This window comes from Ammospiza caudacuta, chromosome Z, assembly GCF_027887145.1.
Source record: "Ammospiza caudacuta isolate bAmmCau1 chromosome Z, bAmmCau1.pri, whole genome shotgun sequence".
Classification (NCBI taxonomy): domain Eukaryota; kingdom Metazoa; phylum Chordata; class Aves; order Passeriformes; family Passerellidae; genus Ammospiza; species Ammospiza caudacuta.
Window position 1 is genome coordinate 62,085,940 of NC_080632.1, and position 22,946 is coordinate 62,108,885.

At 37.6% G+C, this 22,946-nt stretch overlaps 1 protein-coding gene across 1 annotated transcript in view; it reads left to right on the plus strand.

Annotated features, from left to right (window-relative positions):
* The window catches only part of PAM (peptidylglycine alpha-amidating monooxygenase), a 115,881-nt gene that overhangs the window by 43,019 nt on the left and 49,916 nt on the right, over positions 1-22,946 (plus strand). Inside the window, exons 2-5 of the mRNA XM_058824089.1 lie at positions 10,446-10,961; positions 12,060-12,180; positions 15,636-15,693; positions 22,535-22,622. Of these exons, the coding sequence (XP_058680072.1) occupies positions 10,870-10,961; positions 12,060-12,180; positions 15,636-15,693; positions 22,535-22,622 (359 nt within the window). The 5' untranslated portion in view covers positions 10,446-10,869. The remainder of the gene's footprint in view (positions 1-10,445; positions 10,962-12,059; positions 12,181-15,635; positions 15,694-22,534; positions 22,623-22,946) is intronic.

The following is a 22,946-nucleotide window of genomic DNA, read 5'->3' on the forward strand; positions in this document are numbered from 1 at the left end:
CTATTAATTACCATTTTATTCTTCTAGTTAAACAGGAAAGAAATACATATTTTCTAATTTCAATGTATTTGGAAATCATTCAAAGAATAAATCCCGTTAGAATGAATCCAGTTTCACTGTTGTAATGCATAAAAGAAAATTCAAATCACAGTCCTTTATTTAATGTATTAATATTGTTCTTCCTGTGATGGACTGGGCAATATGTTTCTATATAATATTTCTTTTTAAAATAGGCATCGTACTTATTCTCAGCAGAACAGATTTTGGAGAAGGTTAATTTAAACATTAAGAGCAATCATGTTATTAGCATCATTAGCCCTTCTGGTGGGGTAGCCTTGGCTAAGCACCAGGTGCCCATCCCAAACTGCTCAGTCACTCCCTTGCTGAGTGGGCAAGGGAGAGAAAATATAATGAGAGGCTCATGGATCAAGATAAGGACATTTCTCCTGCCTGTCAAGATCCTTCTGCATAGCAGCACAAAGCTCTGATGTACCAAGCTCTGATGTCATTTGTCCCAATCCAGTGTTATCTGCATTATACATCTCCTAACCCCTAGATATGTTTTGTGAGATATTTTTTGTTGATGTTGAGTACCAAAAGGTTGTCTGATTTGATGGCTTCTTGTGAAATGTGTTTTCCTTCAAATCTGTGTCCTAGGTGGCTGCATTTAGTTCATTACTTAATCTCTAAGCAGATTCCACAACATATTATCCGGTGTAATTAGAAGCAAAGTGTTCTAACCTGGAGGCCTAGCTGCAGTTCATTTGTTGAACTGGCTATTTTTGTATATCCAGTTATTGTCTAAGCTTAAAATTTTGCCTAAGACAAAGTGTGACCTTGACTCTAGCTGAAGACAGAACACAAGGAATCCTTGCTCATTTTCATTACTTCATTGCATAAGAAACAAAACCAGAGATTAATTTATGAGAAATTACCATCTATGATAGATTTGGATATTAATCCCCATGAATTACGATAATCTTCTAATTTCTGTTTTCTTTGGAGGTAATGGTGGTGGAGGGTGTGGTTTCTGCTTCTAGCTTCTTCTATTGCTACTGTATATAAAATGTTCCAGTGACTAAACAGAAAATAAGGAAATACTATAATATGCTTTATAAAATTGTGGTTAACACAAAACCTTTTTATGTACCTGATTTTTGGAAATAAATTGCTATTCTTTTAAAAGGAATTTGTATAATGTCACATTGATATATTGTTACTCTGCTTTGCATTTGTTTCAAATTCCAGCTTCTTGCCTGCCTCTCCTTTCCCTGCCCCCATTCAGTCTTTGTGTTAGTTGATTTTGGCTGTTTTCTTCTTCTTTACTCCCTTGTTTTTTTCTTTGTTTGGGTGGAGCATGTCGGATAAAATAGCATGTTTACATTGCCCAATCTAATTTTCATCTCTCTGTTTCTGCTTTCGCTGTAGTCTTGGTCATTAATTATGCCTTTTACTTCATTACTTCTCTTCCCTTGGGATCTCTTACCCCAAATTGAAAGCATAACAGTGGTATCTAGATGTCCACATAATGAATCGTAATTTTTTAATCTTATTACTGAATCTCTCATCCTTGCTTTTTTTCCCTCATCTAATATTTTTCTATATTGCACCATACTTAAAATTACATTGGAATAACTTCAGGATAGTGCTGTCTTCTTAAATTTTTCCCTCTCATTTCCTTCCAAATGTAAAATTTCATTGGGCAGGAATATAATCTGAAGTATTAGTCATATTAAAGCTCATATTTCATATGCATGTAGTTAACTTATGTGAAGCATATCATCATGTCACACTTGTCTTTTTTGTTTGTTTTTAAATGATTTTTGGTCTTCATCACAGCACAGTCATTTATATGTCTTGCAGATTTGTATAGTTCACCAATGAAAATGATTAAGATCACTTCTTCAAGTAAAGAAGTGGCGTTAGCGTTCAGAAAGACATAACCACATAATGCGATTATATGCAGGTGCTTTTACTAAGAACTCTGGGTGCCAGGGGTATATTCAACCCAAATCTGACTCCAACCATACATTCGAGATGAATGTGTTTTTATATTATATCATTATATAACTTTCATTTTAATTATTAAACTTAAATTGTTCTATTGTATACATAGATTTCAGCCAAGCATGGCTTCTCATGGCCCCCTTTAAATTTCTAACATAGTTTCTCATGATTCTTCTTATGATTATACAGTAATTATATTTAGTTACTAAGCAATCATCACATCTAACAATTATATCATTTATCATACTGCTTATGCAGGTGCAACACCAAGCCTAACATTTCAGATTCTATTTTAACATTTTCCCAGGGCCCCACTATCATTCTCCTCCCTTTAAAAGCATTTTCGCCTCACTATAGGTGTAAATGTTTTCACTTGATACAGGCTTTTACTTCTCAATTTATACTTGACGTTCTTCAAATCCAGGGTTGATGTAAACATTGATGTGGATGCTATCACAAACTGGAGAACCAGAAGTTAGTGGGCGTGGATCTCATGTCAGTGTCTTCATTGTTTTCTGGTTCTAGGATGTTTTCTTCTGTATCTCTCCCTTTTAGAAGCTGTAAACTAACTAAATTGGTAAGAATACAATTAGTAAGATTATCACACTCTCAATGATAGATTCAATCCATGAAATCACATTCCACCCTAACTCTTTAAAAATTTTGCGTAGCCAGCTCATAGTCAAATCTTTTTGCTCTTCTTGTGCTTCATGCTCTATTTGTTTCAACTGGTTGATGTCATATTCTACATCTGCAGTTACACTTGGGATATCAATGCAGCAATGATCAACTTGTCCCTTTAAAAATCCACATACTCCATGCTCTTTCAGGAGTAGCAAATCTAGGGCTAATCGATTTTGTAAAGTCATTTTTGTGGTGGCTTGTAATTGTATGTTTAATTATTTAAATCCTTCCTGGGTGACTCTTGCCAGTCTGTCTACCTGACCTGTAAGTTTGTACAGCATCTCTCTACTCTGATACTTTGCTATAGGACCAAGCAATGACTCTAGGGCCCACCCAAATTTCACTCCACTAGAGGGTTCTTGCCAAGTGTCATCTGGATTTTCATTGTCTAGAACTTCTCGTCTTGCTTTTATCTGCAGAAGTTCATGTTTTCCGTTAAATGGGGACTTTTTCCAAATTGAGCATAAGGTTGGAAGGCCTAAAGTAATCTCCTTTACTTTCCCATCTACAGACAGATGTGTTGTCCAGGTGCCACTGCTTGCTGCCCATACAAATTGTCCTGGACCTCGGATTGTAATCCTGGTACACCCTGTAATTACTTTATAATTCACTCTGCCTTGTTTATGTTTGATCCCTCTGCAAGCACAACCAATTTGTAGGGCTATTCCCAGGGGTGACATCTGTTTTATCTCTGCATCATCCAAAGCGCAGTCATAAGTTTTATTACATGCCCACCAACTTACTTTGTCTGTCTTCGTTCTGCTGCTAGTGGCAGTGTTCGTTATTGCTGGATCTGTTTCATTCTCGGGGCCTTCCCACTTAATATACCAAGGGGTGTTTGCCATGTATTGGAATCTTTGAAGAATACTCACAGACCATGCACTGTCCCAAGGTTCTATCTGATCTTTCTGATCCTTGGCCTCACACTTCCATACCAGAGTGGTTTCTGTAACATTTTCTATAATCTTTTTATAGTGTGGCAAATAGCACTGCCATTGTGTGACACCTCCTGATTCTCCCATAGGGGTTCCTAGTATGCCATCACTTAGAATACAGTCTTTCTGGCTCATGGGTCTCATCCATGTCCCTATTTTCTCCCAAGTTTTCTTGATTACTTGCCTCGATTCGGGTACCTGTTTACATGCAATTGTTCTTTTGTATTTCAGGTAGTTTTGATGTTATGATTCCCCAATTTACTGGATCTCCTGCTGCCTTTGGTATTGGCAGACAGGCAGTTATTCTACTGGTGTTTTGCATTTTGGCAAAATCTTTGACTAATCCAGTCACTACATTCTCAGCCCGAACTGCATTAGAAACCTTTATCACCTGTGTTTCTGTTTGTACTTCTCTCTTCATTCTAGAATGAAGAGTAGTTAGTTGATCATTTTGCATTCCACATCCCAAAGACATTAATGACCATAACGTTAGCACAATTACTGATAGCATAATTAAACACATCTTATCTGCAACCTTGTTAGTTCACAGTTCACACAGTCCTTGATCACGGATGGATTTTCTTCACTTGGGTGTAGCGAATCCAGGGGTCCACGCCAGCTACTTTGACTGCTGTAAAGGTGGTCGGTAGTACCTGATGGGGTCCACTCCACTTTTCTTTAAGCAGTTCTTTGTTCCAGTTCTTGATGTACACCTTGTCTCCTGGATGTATGTTATGAACTGGATTCTCAGAATCAGTGGTCTATTCCACACGAGGATGCTCCGGAGCCGTGCTAAAGTTTTCCCGTGAGACAGAACATAATTATACACTTCCTGCTTTCCTGTGACGTGTACATTAGGGTTAGGCTCAGGAGATTCATATGGTTTCCCATACAAAATCTCATAAGGACTGACTGACATCCCACTCCTAGGCTTTATCCGAATTCTCAACAATGCTGTTGGCAAAGCCTGGGGCTACTGCAATTTGGCTTCTTGGCATATTTTACTGATTTGCCTTTTTAGTGTCTGATTCATCTTCTCTACCTGTCCACTTGACTGGGGTCTTCATGGTGTGTGGAGGTCCCAAGTTATCCCCAGCAATCTACTTACCTCCCTTACTACTGTAGCCATGAAATGGGGCCCCCTATCTGATGATACCCCTAGGGGTACCCCGAACCTGGGAATAATCTCCTGTAGTGACCATTTAACTGTTTCCTTTGCTTGGTTTGTGCAACAGGGAAGGCCTCTGGCCACCCAGAGAATGTGTCAACCCCCACTAACAGGTATTTGTATCCTTGAGTTCTTGACAGTTGTACAAAATCTACCTGCCAATAGTCTCCTGGTTCTATTCCTATCCTGTCGCCTAGCACTGGGTTGTTTTTCAAGCGGATATAACATTTTGACATTACTGATTTTGCCATTGTTAACATCCGTATCGAAATTAAACTCTGCTTTAGCAATTTTACCAATGCCTCTGCACCCCGATGACATTTGTTATGCACCACTCCAAAAGCATCTTTTGAGTCAGTCCATATATTTACCTTTTTCCCTTATTTTAATTCTAGTGCCCTGGTTAAAGCAACCAGTTCTGCCTTCTGGGCAGATGTATTTGCCTCCACTACTGTATTGACTGTTGTTACCGCATATTCCGCATATCTGGTTCAGTTTTCCACGAAGCTGCTCCCATCTGTAAACAGCTCCCACTCGGCTGCTCTAGTGGGACGTCTTTCAGGTCTTCTCTTGCTGAATAGGTGTACTCTATTACTTCTACACAGTCGTGTTCTAATGGGCCTTCTTCAGTTGTGGTACCTAGGAACAAAGCTGGATTCAAAAGGTTAGTTGTTTTTAATGTGACATCATCCTGCTCAGTCAGGACTACCTGGAATTTCATCATCCTGCTGGGAGATAGCCAATGGCCCCCCTTTTGTTCTAAGACAGTGGTTACCATGTGTGGTACATAGACATCTATGTGCCTTCCCATAATAAGCTTCCTGGCTTCTTGTATCAGGATCACAGTAGCTGCGACTGCCCGCAGACATGGGGGCTACCCGGCACTTATGTTGTCAAGTTGTTTGGAAAAGTAGCCCACCGGCCTTTTCCAGCTTCCCAGACATTGGGTCAGGACTCGTAGTGCTAGGCGCAGCCTTTCATGTACAAACAGCTGAAAATCTTTAGACAGATCAGGTAACCCTAATGCTGGAGCAATTGTCAGTGCTTCCTTTAATTTTAGGAAGGCTTCTTTCTGTGGTTTGCCCCAGGTGAATGGCTGCATCTTCTGAGCTTCATACAGGGGTTTTGCAATCAGTCCATAGTCCATGATCCACAAGCGACACCATCCTGCCAACCCGAGGAAGACTCGCAGCTCATGTAAATTCTGGGGCTCTGGAATAGCACAAATAGCTTGGATATGGTTAGTACCTAGTTTTCATTGCCTTTGTGAAATTCACATCCCAGGTATATCACAGTCTGTTGAGCAATTTGTGCCTTTCCTCTGGATACTTTGTAACCTCCCATTCCCAGTGAATTTAAAATCTTCATGGTTACCTTTATACAGGTTGCTTTTTCTTCTGTAGCTATTAGTATATTATCAACATACTGCAACAATAAGTATTGGTCTCTTGGTACTTGCCCATTTTCAGTCCAAATCTTCCTTTGCCAGTTGGTTTCCAAATAGGGTCAGCGAGTTCTTATCGTGTCTAGGTGAGCTGGGCCTTTCTTCTGTTCCCTGGGTTTTTCTACTCAAAGGCAAACAGTTTCCTACTTTTTGTCAAAGGGTATGCAGAAAAGGCATCTTTTAAATCGATTACAGTAAACCATTTATATATCTCTTTTATGGATGTCAGCAATGTGTAGGGATTTGTTACCACTGGATAAATTTCCTTTGTTGTTTTATTTTTTGCTCTCAAATCTTGTAGTAATCTATATTCACCTATTTGATTTCTTTACTGGAAATATTGTTGTATTAAATTCTACTGTTTATTTATGACAGGCTCCTGAACCTGTTTTACAGGTTCTGTGTCCAGTTAGCTGCTATACTCACCCAAGACCATTGCCTTGGTAACGTTTTCCTGCTGGAACTGATTGCCCTGGTGAAACCTGTCTGGTCACTCCTGTTTCCAATGCTCCTCCCACTTGCAATATGCACGTTTAGGCTTAACCCTTGCAAAACTGGTCTTCTACCCCGACTACTCCTGCCATGTCCCCTGAAATTTGGGTTTTCTTCTCCTTGTATTACTGCCGAAAGATTTTACTGCTGCCTTTTACTAGCTTCTCTTTCACGATTATTATACACCTTCCTGGCTACCTCAAGTAGCTTATCTAAATTCCTTAATTCCTCCCCTTCTAATTTTTGCAGTTTCTTCCGAATATCGTCTTGTGACTGACCCAAGAATATGAGAGCGAGCTGAACCTTTACTTGTTCTGTCTTTATTTGGAGATCTGTATATTTCCTTGCTGCCTCCTTAAGCCTCTACAAAAAAGCAGTGAGAGATTCTTTCTTTTCCTGCCGAACCTCTTATAGTTTGGACCAATTTATAGTTTTGGGCACAGTGTTCTGAACTCCTATTTGGATCCACTCTTGATATTTCCGTAGTCTCCTCATATCGCAAAATAAATTAGGGTCCCATTTTGGATCTTCAGTTGGGAAATTCGCATCTAAATTCCCTGTTACTAGCCCATTTCTGATATCCTCTCTTGCTCTCTCTTTGGCTGCCTTAAGTACCATCTCTTTCTCAGTAGAATCCATTAAAGTATCTAATATTACTTGTATGTCATCTCAATCAGGATTCTGAGTTTTTATAACCATTTTTACTACTTGTGCCACCTTATCAGGATTTTCTCTATAAGTTCCGGCTGATTGTTTCCAAATAACTAAATCTGCAGGAGAGAAAGGCACTTTTACAAATACTGGTCCTTCCACTCCTAGACCTTGTCACAAGGGGGCAACCACAGTCCGTTTTTGTCTGCCTATGTCTTCTCTATCTACAACCGGGGCAAGCTTTGACCGGCTTCGGTTCTGTGGGCTATTGGGGTCACTGATTCATTACCATTGCTATCTTTTTTACTTGCATCCCTCCCCCTCCTTTCTATCACAGTTAGGTTTTGCTCATCTTCTGAGGAAGAGGTATCAGGTGACAGTGGGAGAGGAGGGTAAAGAGGGAAGGGTGTACTAGACGAGACAGGCTCAGGGCTAGGTGGGGTAGGAGCAGGCAGTGGGATAGGGACAGATGAAACATGTGGGATGGGGTTAGGTTCTCTTGGTCTTTTTGGATCTATCTGTAAATCAATATCTGTATAATTTTCCCTACTCAGACTTTCAACGCCGAGTGTTCTAAACTTTTCTCACAAACCCCACACTTATCACTTGTAGATGCTCTAACCACCATTAATCTACATTCATCCTGCCATTCTGGCTTTCCCCGTAAATAGAAAAACAAATCAACATATGGGACCTCATCCCATTTTCCTTCTTGTTTACAAAATGACATTGACTGCGAAATAATGTTATATTGCAGTGTCCCATGTTTTGGCCATTTTTCGCCATTCTCCAAGACATATTCTGGCCACCATGTATTACAATAATCAATCAACTTAGCTTTATGTAATTCTTCCCCAAAATTACCCTGTTTCCAATGTGCTAATAAGCACCCCAAAGGAGAAGTTTGCAGAATAGAGGCATTGCTGCCCAAAATCCCTTGAAGTTTCTCCATTTGAAATGCACCACAAACAACGCACCTGTAACGCTTAACGGAACAGCGCCTAGGCTTTATGCCACCAGGAATTCCTTCACCCCAGCCAAACGTAGTTTTCGCTGTGTCTTATTGGCAGGCACCCAAAACCAAAGTAAAAAGCACCTTACCTTTCTCCCAGGGACGTTTGTGAGCGGCAGGAGTGGTCGTGGCCGATGGGCTCCGCGAGAATCCCTCAGTGCCGCCTGGAGCGTGGTCAAGTCGCGAACTCGCTCAGCAGCAATCACAGGGCCCCATCCAGGGTCGCCAAAATGTTAGCATTCAAAAACACATAATCACATAATGCGATTATATGCAGGTGCTTTTATTAAGAGCTCTGGGTGCCAGGGGTATATTCAACCCAAGTCTGATTCCGACCATACATTCAAGATGAACGTGTTTTTATATTATATAGTTATATAACTTTCATGTTAATTATTAAACTTACATTGTTCTATTTTATACATAGATTTCAGCCAAGCATGGCTTCTCATGGCCCCCTTTAAATTTCTAACATAGTTTCTCATGATTCTTCTTATGATTATACAATAATTTTGTTTAGTTACTAAACAATCATCACATCTAACAATTATATCATTTATCATACTGCTTATGCAGGTGCAACACCAAGCCTAACATTTCAGATTCTATTTTAACATTTTCCCAGGGCCCCACTATCAGTTGGACATGAAAATTTGCATAAATAAAGGAATTAAGATTGTATCATTACTTGCATGAATGGTTTTGGACAGTCTTGGCATATTTTCAGTAAGCTGAAAACTAATGTGTGTTTATTTTCAGATGTTCATGACTAAATCTTTTTTGCCATCCTTCAGCGAATCAAATTTGCAAGTTTAATGTTGATTACCATAATCAGATATTTAAAGCTTGCTAGTAGTCCAGTGCAAATCTAGTGTAGCTGTCTACCAACAGGCATTAACTGTTTAGCCAGTATGGCTTCTTAGTTTGTGCTTAAGCACTTCTGGATGTGTAAGAAGCCTTTTTGGTACATGTGCCCTGAAATGGGAGTGATTTTTTTTTTCAATACATGGATTTTCATTGATTTCATGTCAGAATCCTTATATTCTATTTCATCCTTATGAGTATATTTTGACTGTCTTCCTGGGGCTGGAAGATATTTTAATTTGGGTGTTTTTTTTCTGATTAGTATTTATACTAATCTAGAATACACTATTTAGTATAGTCTATTTATACTAATTTAGAAGAATTACTACATAGTTGTGTATGATTATGACTGGAAACTTTACTTCTACCAAAACTGGAATTCTCAAAAAATAAAATAATACTAATATATATGTCTTCAGTAAAACATGGTGTAATTTTTTAGCATAATTATTAAAGACTACTAAAATTTTGAAATTAAAAACCATGTATATTAAAATGGAGAAGTAAGAACAGTTGAAATTGAACAGGGGGGAGACTAATGGTATATGCTGACATACCCTTAGGGAATGAAAGGGTAGAAAACTACTTAACTAATATAACGCAGTCTGATGTCAATAGTTCTGGTTAACTGTATTTCCAAAAATAATTTTTAAGTCTCTTTTTCCTGAAGTGGGTATAAAAGCAGCTGAAGAACATAAGAAACAGTTACTTATTAATGAGATAATGGTTTCTTATAGGTTGAATTAAAGGTAAAATATTCTCCCATTCTGTAATATGTGCAGAAACATTTGGTGATAGTTAATAAAATTTACCAGCATGGATTCTTGCTATGTCAAGTTGATGCTTTTTTCCCCACTGCTTTTAGAACACATTATACTAGTGTTTGCATATGTGAAATACTCCACAGTTTGCATTTTATATATTGAGGAGGTTTTTATATTTCTTCCTATCATGTAAAATATGTTTGAGAGTACGTTTTGTGTATCAAAATGAAATGTGTCTCTTTCTGATCCTTTATGCAGGGAAGGGTAGGAAAAGAAAGACTCAACAGAACCAATGCAGTCTTTACTGGGTTGGGCTAAAGCTCATGAAAAAACCTATTAATGTATTACAATGCTTCAACAGTGATTTGCTGAGAACCAATGCTCTAATGTGTTAGTCATCCTTAAGCTCCTTCTATTTTTACAGGTTCTGAAGGATGACTGATGCTGGTTTCTGTGATGCCACTTGAAGTCTCCAGTGCTGTGGATTGATAAGTAACATGCAGATTTAACTGCACAACCTGAGCAGAAAGCAACAGGAGTGCTAGTCCTTTTCAGCTCCTTAAGTGAACAGAAGTACAGTGTCCTCTATTTGCAAGGGAAGATTCTGCAACAGCATTTTATAGCTAATAAAACAGACAACATAGTAGCATCCACCTTCCTGGTTTACAGTGCATCGCCTTCCAAGACAGATGGTCTGTCAGCAGCTGGAGGATGCCTGCAGAGAACATAATAATGAAGTAGTGAAATGATACTCCTGCTGCTGCTACCTGATTGTCAAGATCACAGCTGATAGAACTGCACTGCCCTTTTTCTGCTTGCCTAATCAGGCCAGAAATAGCAGGGTGGACATGGCTGGCTTTGTTAGCAATCTGCTAATACTGCTTCTTCTGTTTCAAAACATCTGTTTGGGTTTCAGAAGCCCACTTTCAGTCTTCAAGAGGTGGGTTATGCAAGAAAATACTATGTGTTAAATGCATGCAGTCAAAATACAAAAGTGTGAAAAAACGTGTCTTAGATAAAAATGTGTTATGGTATTTGTTCAGTGTTGATCGTTGCACAGAATTTTCTTTCTGCAATTTGAAATGGCACTGTTGTCATACAGAATTCCTGTTTTATCTATAGGGTTGCTCTTTAGATAGAAGGATAAAATGGCAATTAATACAACTTTTTTAGTTAACAGCTATATTTGAGGCTACACAGAAAATAAATGTATTTCAGATGCTGGATTAGCTTGCATGATAAGGTCATTTTTTAACAAGAAAACATCAAATAAGCTGAACAGTCCTGAGAAATTGAGGGGTGGTTTGAATTCAATTTACCTCAATAACAGTAAAATCCTTTTTTTCAGGAGCTAAGAGGCTACTTCTCTTGTCCACACCACATTAAAGTTTACCTATGCAATTAATTGTAAAAAACAATGTAGATCACTATATGGTAAGACAAGAGAAACATTGGTGCAACACTGACACGAGTTTTGGCTATGTATATACATCATTAATTTATACGTTGCATTCAATACAGAATTTGATATTTGCTTGATTGTTGCCAAGTTTTCTGTTTTACTTTTCTACTTGCAGTAGCACAGAAATTGCTATTAATACCATAGTGTTTGAATTAAAAGTTGCCCCTTTGCATGTAATTTAAGTTTAATCTGTATCGAATTATAAATCATAGTCTCAAAAATCCCCCCCAAAACTGTTGTGAATTATGAATGGTACTCAACATAATGTAGTGAACTAATTCCCTGTTTGCACATCCATTTGCCTCTGACAATTTTAGGATGAGATAATAGGTTACATTTTCAGCTAACATTTTTCAAACTAATTATCTTATTACTCAGATCAGTAACTACTTCAGTAAGTACTGCATAACTAAGATGTTTTCCTCAGCCTGTGATGGAGTGAAATTTTCAGATCATTCCTGGAACTACTCAGCATTGTCTATAACTTCTTTACTAGTTCTGTAAAGACCCCCCTTCTAAGAAAGACAGAACAGAAATCAATACTTGAAAAAAAAATCTTTCTTCCTTCTTTTTCAGATACAAAGATATTAGCTCATCTCTTCCCAATGAATGCCTTGGTAGTGACCAGCCAGTGATTTCCTTTGGTCTGTCAGATTTTGCACTGGACATTCGCATGCCTGCAGTGACACCTAAGCAGGTGAGAGAATTGCAGGTTTTGCCTCTTTCTCTTTTTTCAATAAGCTAGGACAGCAAAGCCTTCTCCACAATATCACTCATTAAAATGAACAAAAAAATCAGGGTAGCTTTTATAAATACATATCCATATGTGCTTCTCAGAGAAAAGTAGGCAACAAACAAGTAGCCTCAAATGAGAGAAAAATCTCTTCATTGAATTAATTTTAATTGTAAAATGTTGGTTTCATAAACTGAATTGTCGAAGTTTTATAACGTGAAATATTTCTAGCTAGTAAGATATGCAGTTGCAGTTTACACCAAATCTCAGATGAATCAGTGAATTTAATTACATTAAACTGTATGTTGCTACAGTTTCAGCAAGCTGAGAGAAAACAACCAAAAAGCATTTTAAAAGGGGTAGTACTTCTGACCCAGTATTTTTAACTCTCAAAATACTCCATGAAAGCTATTACAAACAAGTTACAATTTTATACTCTTTAAGGTATGAAGTATATTATATTCTGCTGAACCAAGTGAGTAAAAGTGAAGACAGTTAATATTTTTAAACTTAACATTAAGATACACATAAAATATTGAGATTCCACTGTCATTTTCACATCTAATTTCATTAAGCAAGAATCATTAAAGAATGATTTTTTTTTTTTTGCAGTAAGCCATTGCAGAGGATTATATGTATCATTAGGAGGTCTGCATCTCTTTTAAAGTGCTGCAGATGCTTGAAAAGAGCAGTGTGTTGCGGTGCAGTACTTGATGACTCATTGTTGCAGATAGTGGTTTTTAAAGAAGTGAAGAGAAAATGAGGTTTTCAAGTTATTGGGGAAGACCCCTCTGGAACATGTAATTTAAAGCAAGATTTAAACATGTTTTAATTTAAATGTGTTATTTCTGCAAGTTGAAACCAGAAATATGGTTTCTCTTGGATCTTCTTGGCAGTAAAATATTCTCTATTATTGCAGTAAAGTAAACTTCTTCGTCAAAAAGAGTGAAAAGTACTCTTAGTTCATCCAGGTGCACATTTAAAATTATGAGTTATTGATTTTACCTAAGAAGCCATCAGTTGAACAGCTAGGAAGCACATACAAAGAGATCAGTGAGTTCAGATTCCTATGAAAAAAACCTTCTCTTTGTGTGTTGTAATGTCAAGTCTAGGGGAAAGGTTGCCAAAAACTCTGCATTTTTTGAAATGAGTTACTGGGCATGTTGAAGGGGTGGGAGGGCCAGGATTTGTCTTACAGTTCATAACTGCAGTTGTTCTATGGGTGCATGAATATCAACCAAGCCCTTATATGACTTAGGAGTGTTTTGTGTATACCATATGAGTTGTGCATTTTTTTGGCACAGGTACTGCACATGAACATTAATTGAAAACTGCTTAATTTCAACTGCACTGTGAAGCATGGCTGCCATTGGCTTTCAAAGTTTAAATATAAGGTCCTAAATTAGGTTGTGCTTTTTTTTTTTTAAATCTTCTTAACCCAAGTTAAATAAAAAACACAGAATATTTCCATGTCTATTTCTAGAAGGCTTTAGTATTTTAACAGTGTAAATGCATGTAATCACGGTATACAAAGGCATTCATATAAATTGTATCAGTTAACCTCTGTTCATCCTTCCCATTTTCTAGCAAAAACACCAAAAATAGTTTCTTATCTGTGCAAATCACTGCTCTGTGTAATCATATATTGTTATCACCATTTTACCTTTCTTCTCAGTTGCATTTAATTGTTTACACCTGTTGTGGTGGTTTGACCGGAAATGGTATTTTTGGGATGCTGTAGTCAAACCAATGGGTGCTCAGATTTTAATATTGGCACTTGATGTGGCCATTGGGACGTTTGGTTCCGCCTCTGAGAACACAGGGTTAAAAGGAGGGCTGCAGGCGGGAAGGTTCTCTTTGGATTTCTGGCGGGGAGAGCTCTCCCCTGGCCCAGCTGCTGGCGGGAGGTGGGGGGAAGCCACGCGGCCTGGGAGAGGTGGGCCTGACCCTGAGGGGCCAAGGGTGGAAGCATCAAAGAACTACTGAGAGGTATTCCCCCCTCCCACTTCTGGGAGACAGAGACAGAGAGAGAGACAGAACCGCACCTGGGAGTTACCTTGAAACTTGATAAACATGTGCGGCAGCAGGCAGCATGGCTGAGAAGGAGGAAAAGGGTGGGGAGGGAGGCAGCGATGTGTCTGCTTGTGGGAACTTTTAACCCCTTGGTGGACAATGAAAACTTTATAGAACATTAATCTTTCCTGGAAGAGTGAAGTCTGGGCAGAGAGAGAGATGTTGGAAGAATGGAGAAGATGGAGTGGCATTTTTTGCTGAACTCTTTTTTTGCATAGCCATGGACTGTTTCCTTGTGATACAGAGACTGCTTCCAGGGAGGGGGGCAATGCCTCAGAACCAGGAGGGTTCAGTGTGGGTACCCCTCAGGCCCAGGGGCTGCAAAAAACACGGGGGGGACAGATGTCCCAAAGTTGAGACTGTGCCTTTTTGGAAGGAGACAAAGCATCCTTAAAAGGAGCCCTAGAAGCAGCTCTGGTCCATGCACAGTGGTGAGAGCACTGGGCATGGAAGGGAGATGTCACAATGGCGAATGATCTCCGGTTGGTGCCATGTGTGACAAGAAGCCCATGGCACAAAGGACTCCTTCTCCTCTTGATGAACTGAGGACTGAGTATTCTAAAGGGTGGTGCCAGACCGAGAGTTGGTGATTTGGGGGAATGTTTTGTATTGGGAATTTGGTGGGGAGGAGGAGGAGATGTATTTGTGAAGTTTTCATTTCCCTTGTGTGTTTCTTTTGTTTTCCTTTCCCTCGTAGTTTAGTTAATAAAGTTTTCTTTATTCCTAAGTAGGAGCCTGCTGTGCTTGTTCCTGGTCATATCTCACAGCAGACACCAGGGAGAGGGTATTCTCATGGGGGCGCTGGCATTGTGCCAGTGTCAAACCATGACACCTGTCCACAGAGTCTTCTTTTAAATTAAATTTGAAGTTATTCATAGCAGGAATTTTATCTTTATCTGTTTAGATGTCCTTATGAAAGTGAAGGCCTGTCAGATTTTGAATTCATGGGTGTAGTGAAATTCCAGTAGATTATATATTTCTTTTCCTAAACAGCCTTAGAAGTTGGAAAAAAAATTAGGAAAAAAGAAGTTTAAAATAGTTTATAGTGTACCTACCAACCTAATAGCTGCTTTGATAACCTTATAGACTGATATCTGTTACATGTAAATAAATTGTGGCAATGAATTTATTTCTTACAATAGTAAACCAGATAACATATATCATATTTGCCCAAGTATCTCTGTGAAGTACATTATATTTTTTCTAGATGGTCCAATTGTGTATATTCATTTGGTCAGTATTCCCACATTCATTTTCAGAAAGTGGAGGTAATTTTGATGTTTTGTTTCTATTCTTTAAGTTCTAAATTTTCCCAATTTAATTTCTGTTCTCTTTTCTTTTAACAGTCTGATACCTACCTCTGCATGTCAGTACCCCTGCCAGTAGATGATGAGGCATATGTAGGTGAGTATTGGTTGACTGAAAGAACTTAGGCAAGCCATTTTGAAGAACCTCAACATTTCCTTTTTTTCTTTGACTCATATTAACTTAACCTTTGGATGTCAGAGTTTCCAAAATGCATTTGTCATGTTTAATGTAGAAACAAACTAGAGGGAGCTACTTAGAGTCAAGATAAAACTGTATCTAAGGAGATTCAGGAGTAGTAGCAGTTAAGGAGCTGCATGCAGATGCCTCTGGCAGTCAGGACCAAACAGTCCATTTGCAAAGTATTGGCTTTATGTCTTTGTCTGGATACTTGATTCTGCACTGCTGAGCAGACTGTTTGTTTACCTCCTTTAGGTTGTAAATCCTGTATACTTAGGGTTAGTGTTGGCTGCAGAAAGATTTTACTTGGAGGAGAAAGTAAAATCTCTCCCTCTATTTATTTTTTTTAATGGCATGGCATGAATAAGATGGCTGACAAGTAGAAGAAAATACTGTAATGTGTTACAAATGCCGTCATCATATAAATCAGCAGAAGAACACCATCTGTTCAGAAAATCTTTGTGGTAGTTAAAATTTTAGTGTGCTTTGTCATGAACATGCAGTTGTTCAGATAGAGAGAAGGCTTATTGGTTTGGCTGAAGATCGTTTTGCTTTCAGAACATGCTATAACTGTTCAAAAGGAAACAATATTTGTCTTTCTTTACACTTCTGTTGCATTTTAGGATACCTGTGCTTAATAAAAGCATGGTGGGAATCCCATGTAGCTTTTGATGGACAATATTATGAGATTGTTATTCTATGTGGATTTTCTTGTGGAAATCCCTCAGAAGATAGAATACTGCATTTTGATTTTCATGTTGTATTACAGTAAATAAGAAAAATTATTAAATTTTTTTCAATGCTTTCTCTATATATCTGTTTTCTAAAGAGGTGGGAATCTGACTTCACATTTTTGTTGTGAATATGACCCCAGAAGGAAAAATGAGCATAGAAGGAAGGGAATGAGTGTTCACTCTCAAATAAATTATGCTTGCTGTGCTGTGGGCAGTAGACTCTTCTGCTTTTGTTGATTCATAGAAAGGCAATGCTACTAACTTCCTCCTTAAGCAACTTTTGTTTAGTGTGTCACTGAGTTGAAAAATTCTATAGTTTAATTCATTGTTAGGTTACTGCGCATCTAGTTCTCTTGCTTGTGTTAAAGGAACATAAACTTCTTTTGATGCTTAAAAGGACCTACTGAAAGGATTTGCTTAAAAGTTATGCAAAGTCTCAGTGCAATCATGTAATGCAACCCAATTTTTTTTTTTCTGCAGACCTAAAATTTTTTTATATTCTTCATCTGATTTTTACAGGATTTGGTCACCTTTCCTTCCAGTGATCACTGTTTCTGAGTACCCTTCATTGCAAAGTAAATAAGGTCTCTCGACAGAGAAACAATTCTGGTTGTCTTGTAGAGCTTTGAAGAGCAGGAGGAACTTAATGAGCAATCCGTAATAAAAAAGTTTGTGTGAATTTAAAGTATTCCCATGATAGCATTCCTTACAAACAAACAAATATATATATACATATATATACATGTGTGTATATATATATATATGATATTGATTTTTGTATGCTTTAAAATTAGAACATTTTAGGTTTTTCCCTCTTTTGTCACTTCTTTAGGTGGTGGAAATGAATAGACATATGGTCAGTCTGACGTATGTGATCATTCCATTTTGTTTCACTGGAAGGTGTTCCTCATGGAAAAGGCTCAGATTGGCATCTTCATCATCCATGGAAGTTACACGATCATTAGAAAGAGTAGACTCAATCATATCAAGCTGTAGAGAGTAGAAAGAATGTAGAATGACCTACCTTATAAAATATCTACGTAGAAAACTGTTAACTTGCTTACATGTATTTTGTGTTGCTTAAATAAGCACAGAAGATTGGCACAGAGACAATGTTTAATCTTTTTTAAAGGACAGAAGCTATATTTTTATGGTTTAAGTTGGATCTGCCTTCATTGCATTGCCAATAAATGCTGTAATTAACTTTCCTTAAAACATACAAAAGCAACGGAAAACTAGCATATGAACTGTAACTGGGCTGCTGTTTAGTGATGTTGAGAAGATTGTGTTCTGTAGAGCTTCAACATGAGGATGTGTGAATGCACATAACTGAAACAATAAACTGGATTCTGAAGACATTTTGATGGTAAAGCTATATATTCTGCCTTCAGTTAAAATTACTTGCTAAGTAAATGCCTTGTGCTTTGTTTCATTTTATAGTTTAAAGAGACATTTTTAAGACCAATTGTCTTTACAGTTTCATCAAGAATTGCAAATTCATTTCTTTTTTTACCTTTGCCTTCCTATTTTTACTCTTGTTTCTTCCTTCCTCCAAGACTTCTTGGAAGAGAAGGTTCTATAATGGAACCTGCAGCAAGATACTTTTGTTGCATATTGGTTAAATATAAGACCCTTGGCATAGAGAGCTTCTTTTTTACTGTTGTATGTGGGCAGTACTAAATTTGTTATTAAGTTGAAAATTTTTTTGTTACATGTTTTTTCAGTATTTTTATTAAATTTGTATATAAATCTTTGTATTTATATATATTTGTATATAAGTCTTTGTATACTTATTTGTATATAAGTCTTTGAATTCAGACTTCAATTTTGCTATTTCCCTAAAGGAAACCAGTAAACATTCATGCTTGCACAGGGACAGTGGTTATAACTTTGTACTTCAAAACTGGAGGGTTTTCTGCTGTACCAGAATTCGCAAACTTGTTCAGAGTCAGTTCTCAGACATTATCAGAGGAAGGAATAGATCACACTTACTTGATGAAATGTTGGCAGCTGGAAGGAGAATTAGAGCAGGTTTTGCCCTATGGATCTTTTTCAGGCATGCATCTGTATAATTTTGCTGATGCCGTGTTCTGTATTAGGTTCTTTAGTGGAGGATCGGACTGTCAAGGCTGAAATTTCTGTTTGAACCAGTTGTTTCTCTGTCCCAAATGGCCATAAATACTGACAAATTTGATTAAGGAGAATAGTTTTTTGTGAGGTGGGTTGGTGTACATTAGGTTTATGTTAGGAACATGCCCTTTGCTCCTGGGAAGTGAAATGGTTGTGAGATAAATATGTTGTTATTAGTGAGTGAGATTAATATGTGATTTTCCAAGATAGTATTACTCCAGTTTTATTTTTAAAACATATATCATTGTTGTTTTCTTCTTCTGCATCCTGTTTGAATAGTCTTTATTAATAAATAGCTAAACCAGAAACTCAGGTGAATCTTTAATGGTGCGGACATTGGTAAGAATCAGTGTTTGATAACTAAACTGTAGAGAGAGCTAAATGCTCTACAGACACTCGCAAAAATTTAGTCTGACCTCTCAGCCAAAAAAACTTGTCTGTCACCTTCATCTGCTTATATTTATTTACATGAGTTACCAGTAAATAAATGTCTTTTTCTTACTGACTCATGATAGGTCCCTGTGAAATTGGGCTGTAGAAATGAAATTGAGCCTTCTATATTCAGCAACACACATTGAAGTAATTGGATGGTTTGTTACTTTTCATCCATAAAGGACTCTGAGAAACTCTAGGTTTGTTTCTCTGTTAAGGGATGTATAAACTTCTCTATTGCCAAGCAATGATATCGTCACTGTATTGGAGGCCTCTGATGTCTCCCTAATTTGCCAAACTCCAGATGCTGAATTCTTGATAAATTTCTTAGAAGTTTTTTCTGTGATAGAGAAGACACTAATATTTAAAAAAAGATCAACTTTATTTAATGGAAAAATGTAAAGATTAACTTATTAGAAGTTAGTTTTTTTAACACATACCTGAAGTACACACTGTTAAGATTAAACTGATGTCATGTTCTGGTTATTCCTGTTTCTCTCTGAGTTTGTAGTTCTAAGTAGTACTTGATCAAGACATTAGGTCAGACTTCAATTTAGTAAAAAAGCTGCTGCTATTATTTTAGTAATCATATATATCACTTCTCCATGCATTAAAAAAAATCACTATTGAGTAATATTCTGTTCATTACTGTAAAACATGGAGGCTGTCAACTAGGAAAATAGGACTGCTGTTCGATATTTCTTAAGCCTTTGGTAGTGACAGTTCCCAGCACAGGGAGTGCTGGATCGTTGCAGCAAGTCTAGAGCCGGGACACAAAGATGATCAGAAAGATGGAGCACCTCTGCCATGGGGAAAGGCTGAGACAATTGACATTGTTCAGGAGAAGACTTCTGGGTGACCTAATTGTGGCCTTCAGCCCACAAGAAAGATGGGGAGAGACTTTTTAAAAGAACATGGAGTGACAAGACAAAGAGGAAAGGAAAAACAGTACGTTCCGATTAGCTGTTAGAAGAAAATTGTTTACTGTGGGAGTGGTGAGACCCAAGCACAGGTTGCCCAGAGAAGCTTTTGTTGCCCCATCACTGGAGGGACAGGGATGGAAGCCACGTTGGATGGAGATCTTAGAAACCTGGCATAGTGGAAGGTGTGCGTCTCATGGCAGGGTGGTTGAAATTAGATGATCATTAAGGTTCCTTCAAGTCCTGGCCACTTTCTCATTCTGTGACAGGTTAACACATTAATCTGTATGGCTTTTGCAACTCAGGATTTTTTGGTTGGATTTTTTTGTTTGTTTCTTTTAACCTTCTCTTTGGAAAGTTATATTCCTGGGTGTGCTGCTAAGAAAATAGCTGTACAGGAACCATACTGTAACCACCTATACAAAGCTGTCTTAAGTTCATAGACTGACTGTGAGGTTTTTCAGTGCTTCCTTAAGCAATGATGAGGTATATCAGCTAAAACAGTGTAAGCTGGAAGTCTGATTTTGCTTTGTTAGCTCTGGTGCATCATTTTCTCTTGGCAGGAATAGCATTTAGTCATGTATTTGTATTAAGTTTTCTAAAGGCTTGAAGGTTCTGTCTATGCTGTAGGACATCATGCTGTAGGCACTATGTGGAGCAAATAAAAGACTTCCTGAATAAAAGACTTCTGACTCAGAATAAATACTTGCAATAGGAGAGTGGTAGAAAAATAAAAAGAAACAGAGGCAGTATTAAGCAGCAGGACAGGTGGTGGCTTTAGCAGCTAGCAGACCTAACCTTCAATTTTACCTTTATTGAAGGCTGCCTTTATAAGTGGTTCTTACAGCACATTTTTTACAGGTATTAACTTTGACAGTAAAGGTAATGAAATTTCATATGTGTGAACTGCTCATAAACCCCTTCAGAAATTTAATCTCTCAATTGATAACAGCAGCTTAAAACACCCAAAACATCTGAAAAGGTAGGAATTGCACAGAATGACATGTTGCCTCTGTCATGCAAGCATAAACCATAATTTCACTTGTAATCGTTACTGATAATAAGAATTGTCTTCATAACAGAGATTAGATTTTTATCTATGAAACAAGTAGAATTTGCTTGTAGAAAAGTAAAGATGTTTGGGTGTCTCTGGACTTTGTTCATGCTGGCAACTTCAGTAGTTCTTAACTCATATTTGTCACTCAAACTACCTTCTCAGGGCATATGGGTACATCTCTTATTTCCCAAACTAAGCCCTCAGCTGTGGCATGCTCATTTCCTTACAGTCTGACCACCTCTCTTCAAGCTAAAACTTGACTTACATGCTTTAACTGTTGGCTGGTTTTCCTTACTTTCCAGGACAAAGCTCAGCTCCAGAAATTGGGTTAGAAGCTATTTGATATTTTTCCCCTGTGAAATTGGGACAATAACCCACATCATCACTCATTTTAGGAACTCTGCCACAGCTCTGTGTTAAAATACTGATTTCTGAGTGCAGGTAGTGCCATAAACCTCAGGAGCAGAATATTGTTTCACTGGTTTGCAGCTTCACCACGTTCCCTGTTAATAGCTAAAAGACAGTTAATTTTAGACTTCTCACTGTCTGTGTGCATGTAGAGGCTGGAGTAAACTTGTCTTGAGAATTTCTGCTGTACTCCAAGGTTAAAAACACTGCATTCTCTGCAATGGCATATTTTTTCTGTAGTCATAGAAGAATGTAGAATGCTTTTAGAAATGCCATCATTATACAGTCATGGTGAATATTACTCCCATGATGTTGATAAAGTTTTTACTTTGCTAAACTGGATCACAGGTACTTGAGAAACCAAACCGGTGTTTTATCTGTGGCATAGTTTCAAGAACAGGCCTTTTAGAGGTGAACAAGAGGTGAACTTTCACATCTAAATTTCTAATAATGAGAAATACTTGGGCAGTGAGATCATGCTGACTTTAAATAAATCTTGGTTTTCATTCCAAAGGATTTGACATATTAGTGAGACTCAATCCCTTCTTGGAACTGTTGTCCCAAGAAAGATGCAGGGAAAATGTAAGCCAGGTAGAATACTGGAAGAAGACATTACTAATGTGTAAGATTTAGTTGCTCTTAACTGTAACTTACTGCTTGTTTGTATTTTTTATGAAGTACAAAAGAATTAGAAGAGTATTATTAAGTCACAAGTGCAGATTTCAAAGGTAGATTGCAATTAGACTGGTGACAGTAAAATTTTGTAGTTTGAGATACAGTGATATATTAACTTAATATCATATTTAACTTCTGTGGGGAATACAGTGGTTTTCATTAGGAACTTCTTTCTTTTTCTTAATAAATAGATGATGTACATACAGTGTTTTAGCTTAGAAGGAAGGCTGTTGAATGAAAATTTAAGGAACATGTGTAAGTGGAATGCAGAAGGCAAATAAATGGGTGGGGGTGTACCTGCCTTATATGTAGTATTTCAGGGGAAAATGGCACAAAATTATCTTGGTTATGTAACTTATGATGAGATTAGATAGCTTACTTGTTTTGCTATATTGTTTTTTCAGTTGACTTTAAGCCTCATGCCAGCATGGACACAGTGCATCACATGTTACTCTTTGGATGTAATGAACCTTCCTCTACTGAAAATTACTGGTGAGACCTGCATCTTGCTTTTGTTATTAACCAATTCTTTTTCAGTGTTAATTGCTTAAACCTCTTCCAGTGTCAGAATCTCTTGGAAAGCAGGAAAATTTGAAATTAAGAAGAAGTTAATAACAATCTAGTCTCTGCACACTTAAAGTGTTTGTTTTTTGTAAATAACTCCTCCATATTCTTCATGACTAATTGACTGTCTTCAAGGAGGAGGCAGAAGCTATAGTAAAGAGAGTGTCATTGAATACCAAGAAATCTAATCTCCAAACTGTAGTTGGCTGCTTTTCTCTGTATGAAGTCATTTGGCAGGTTGATGAGAATGAA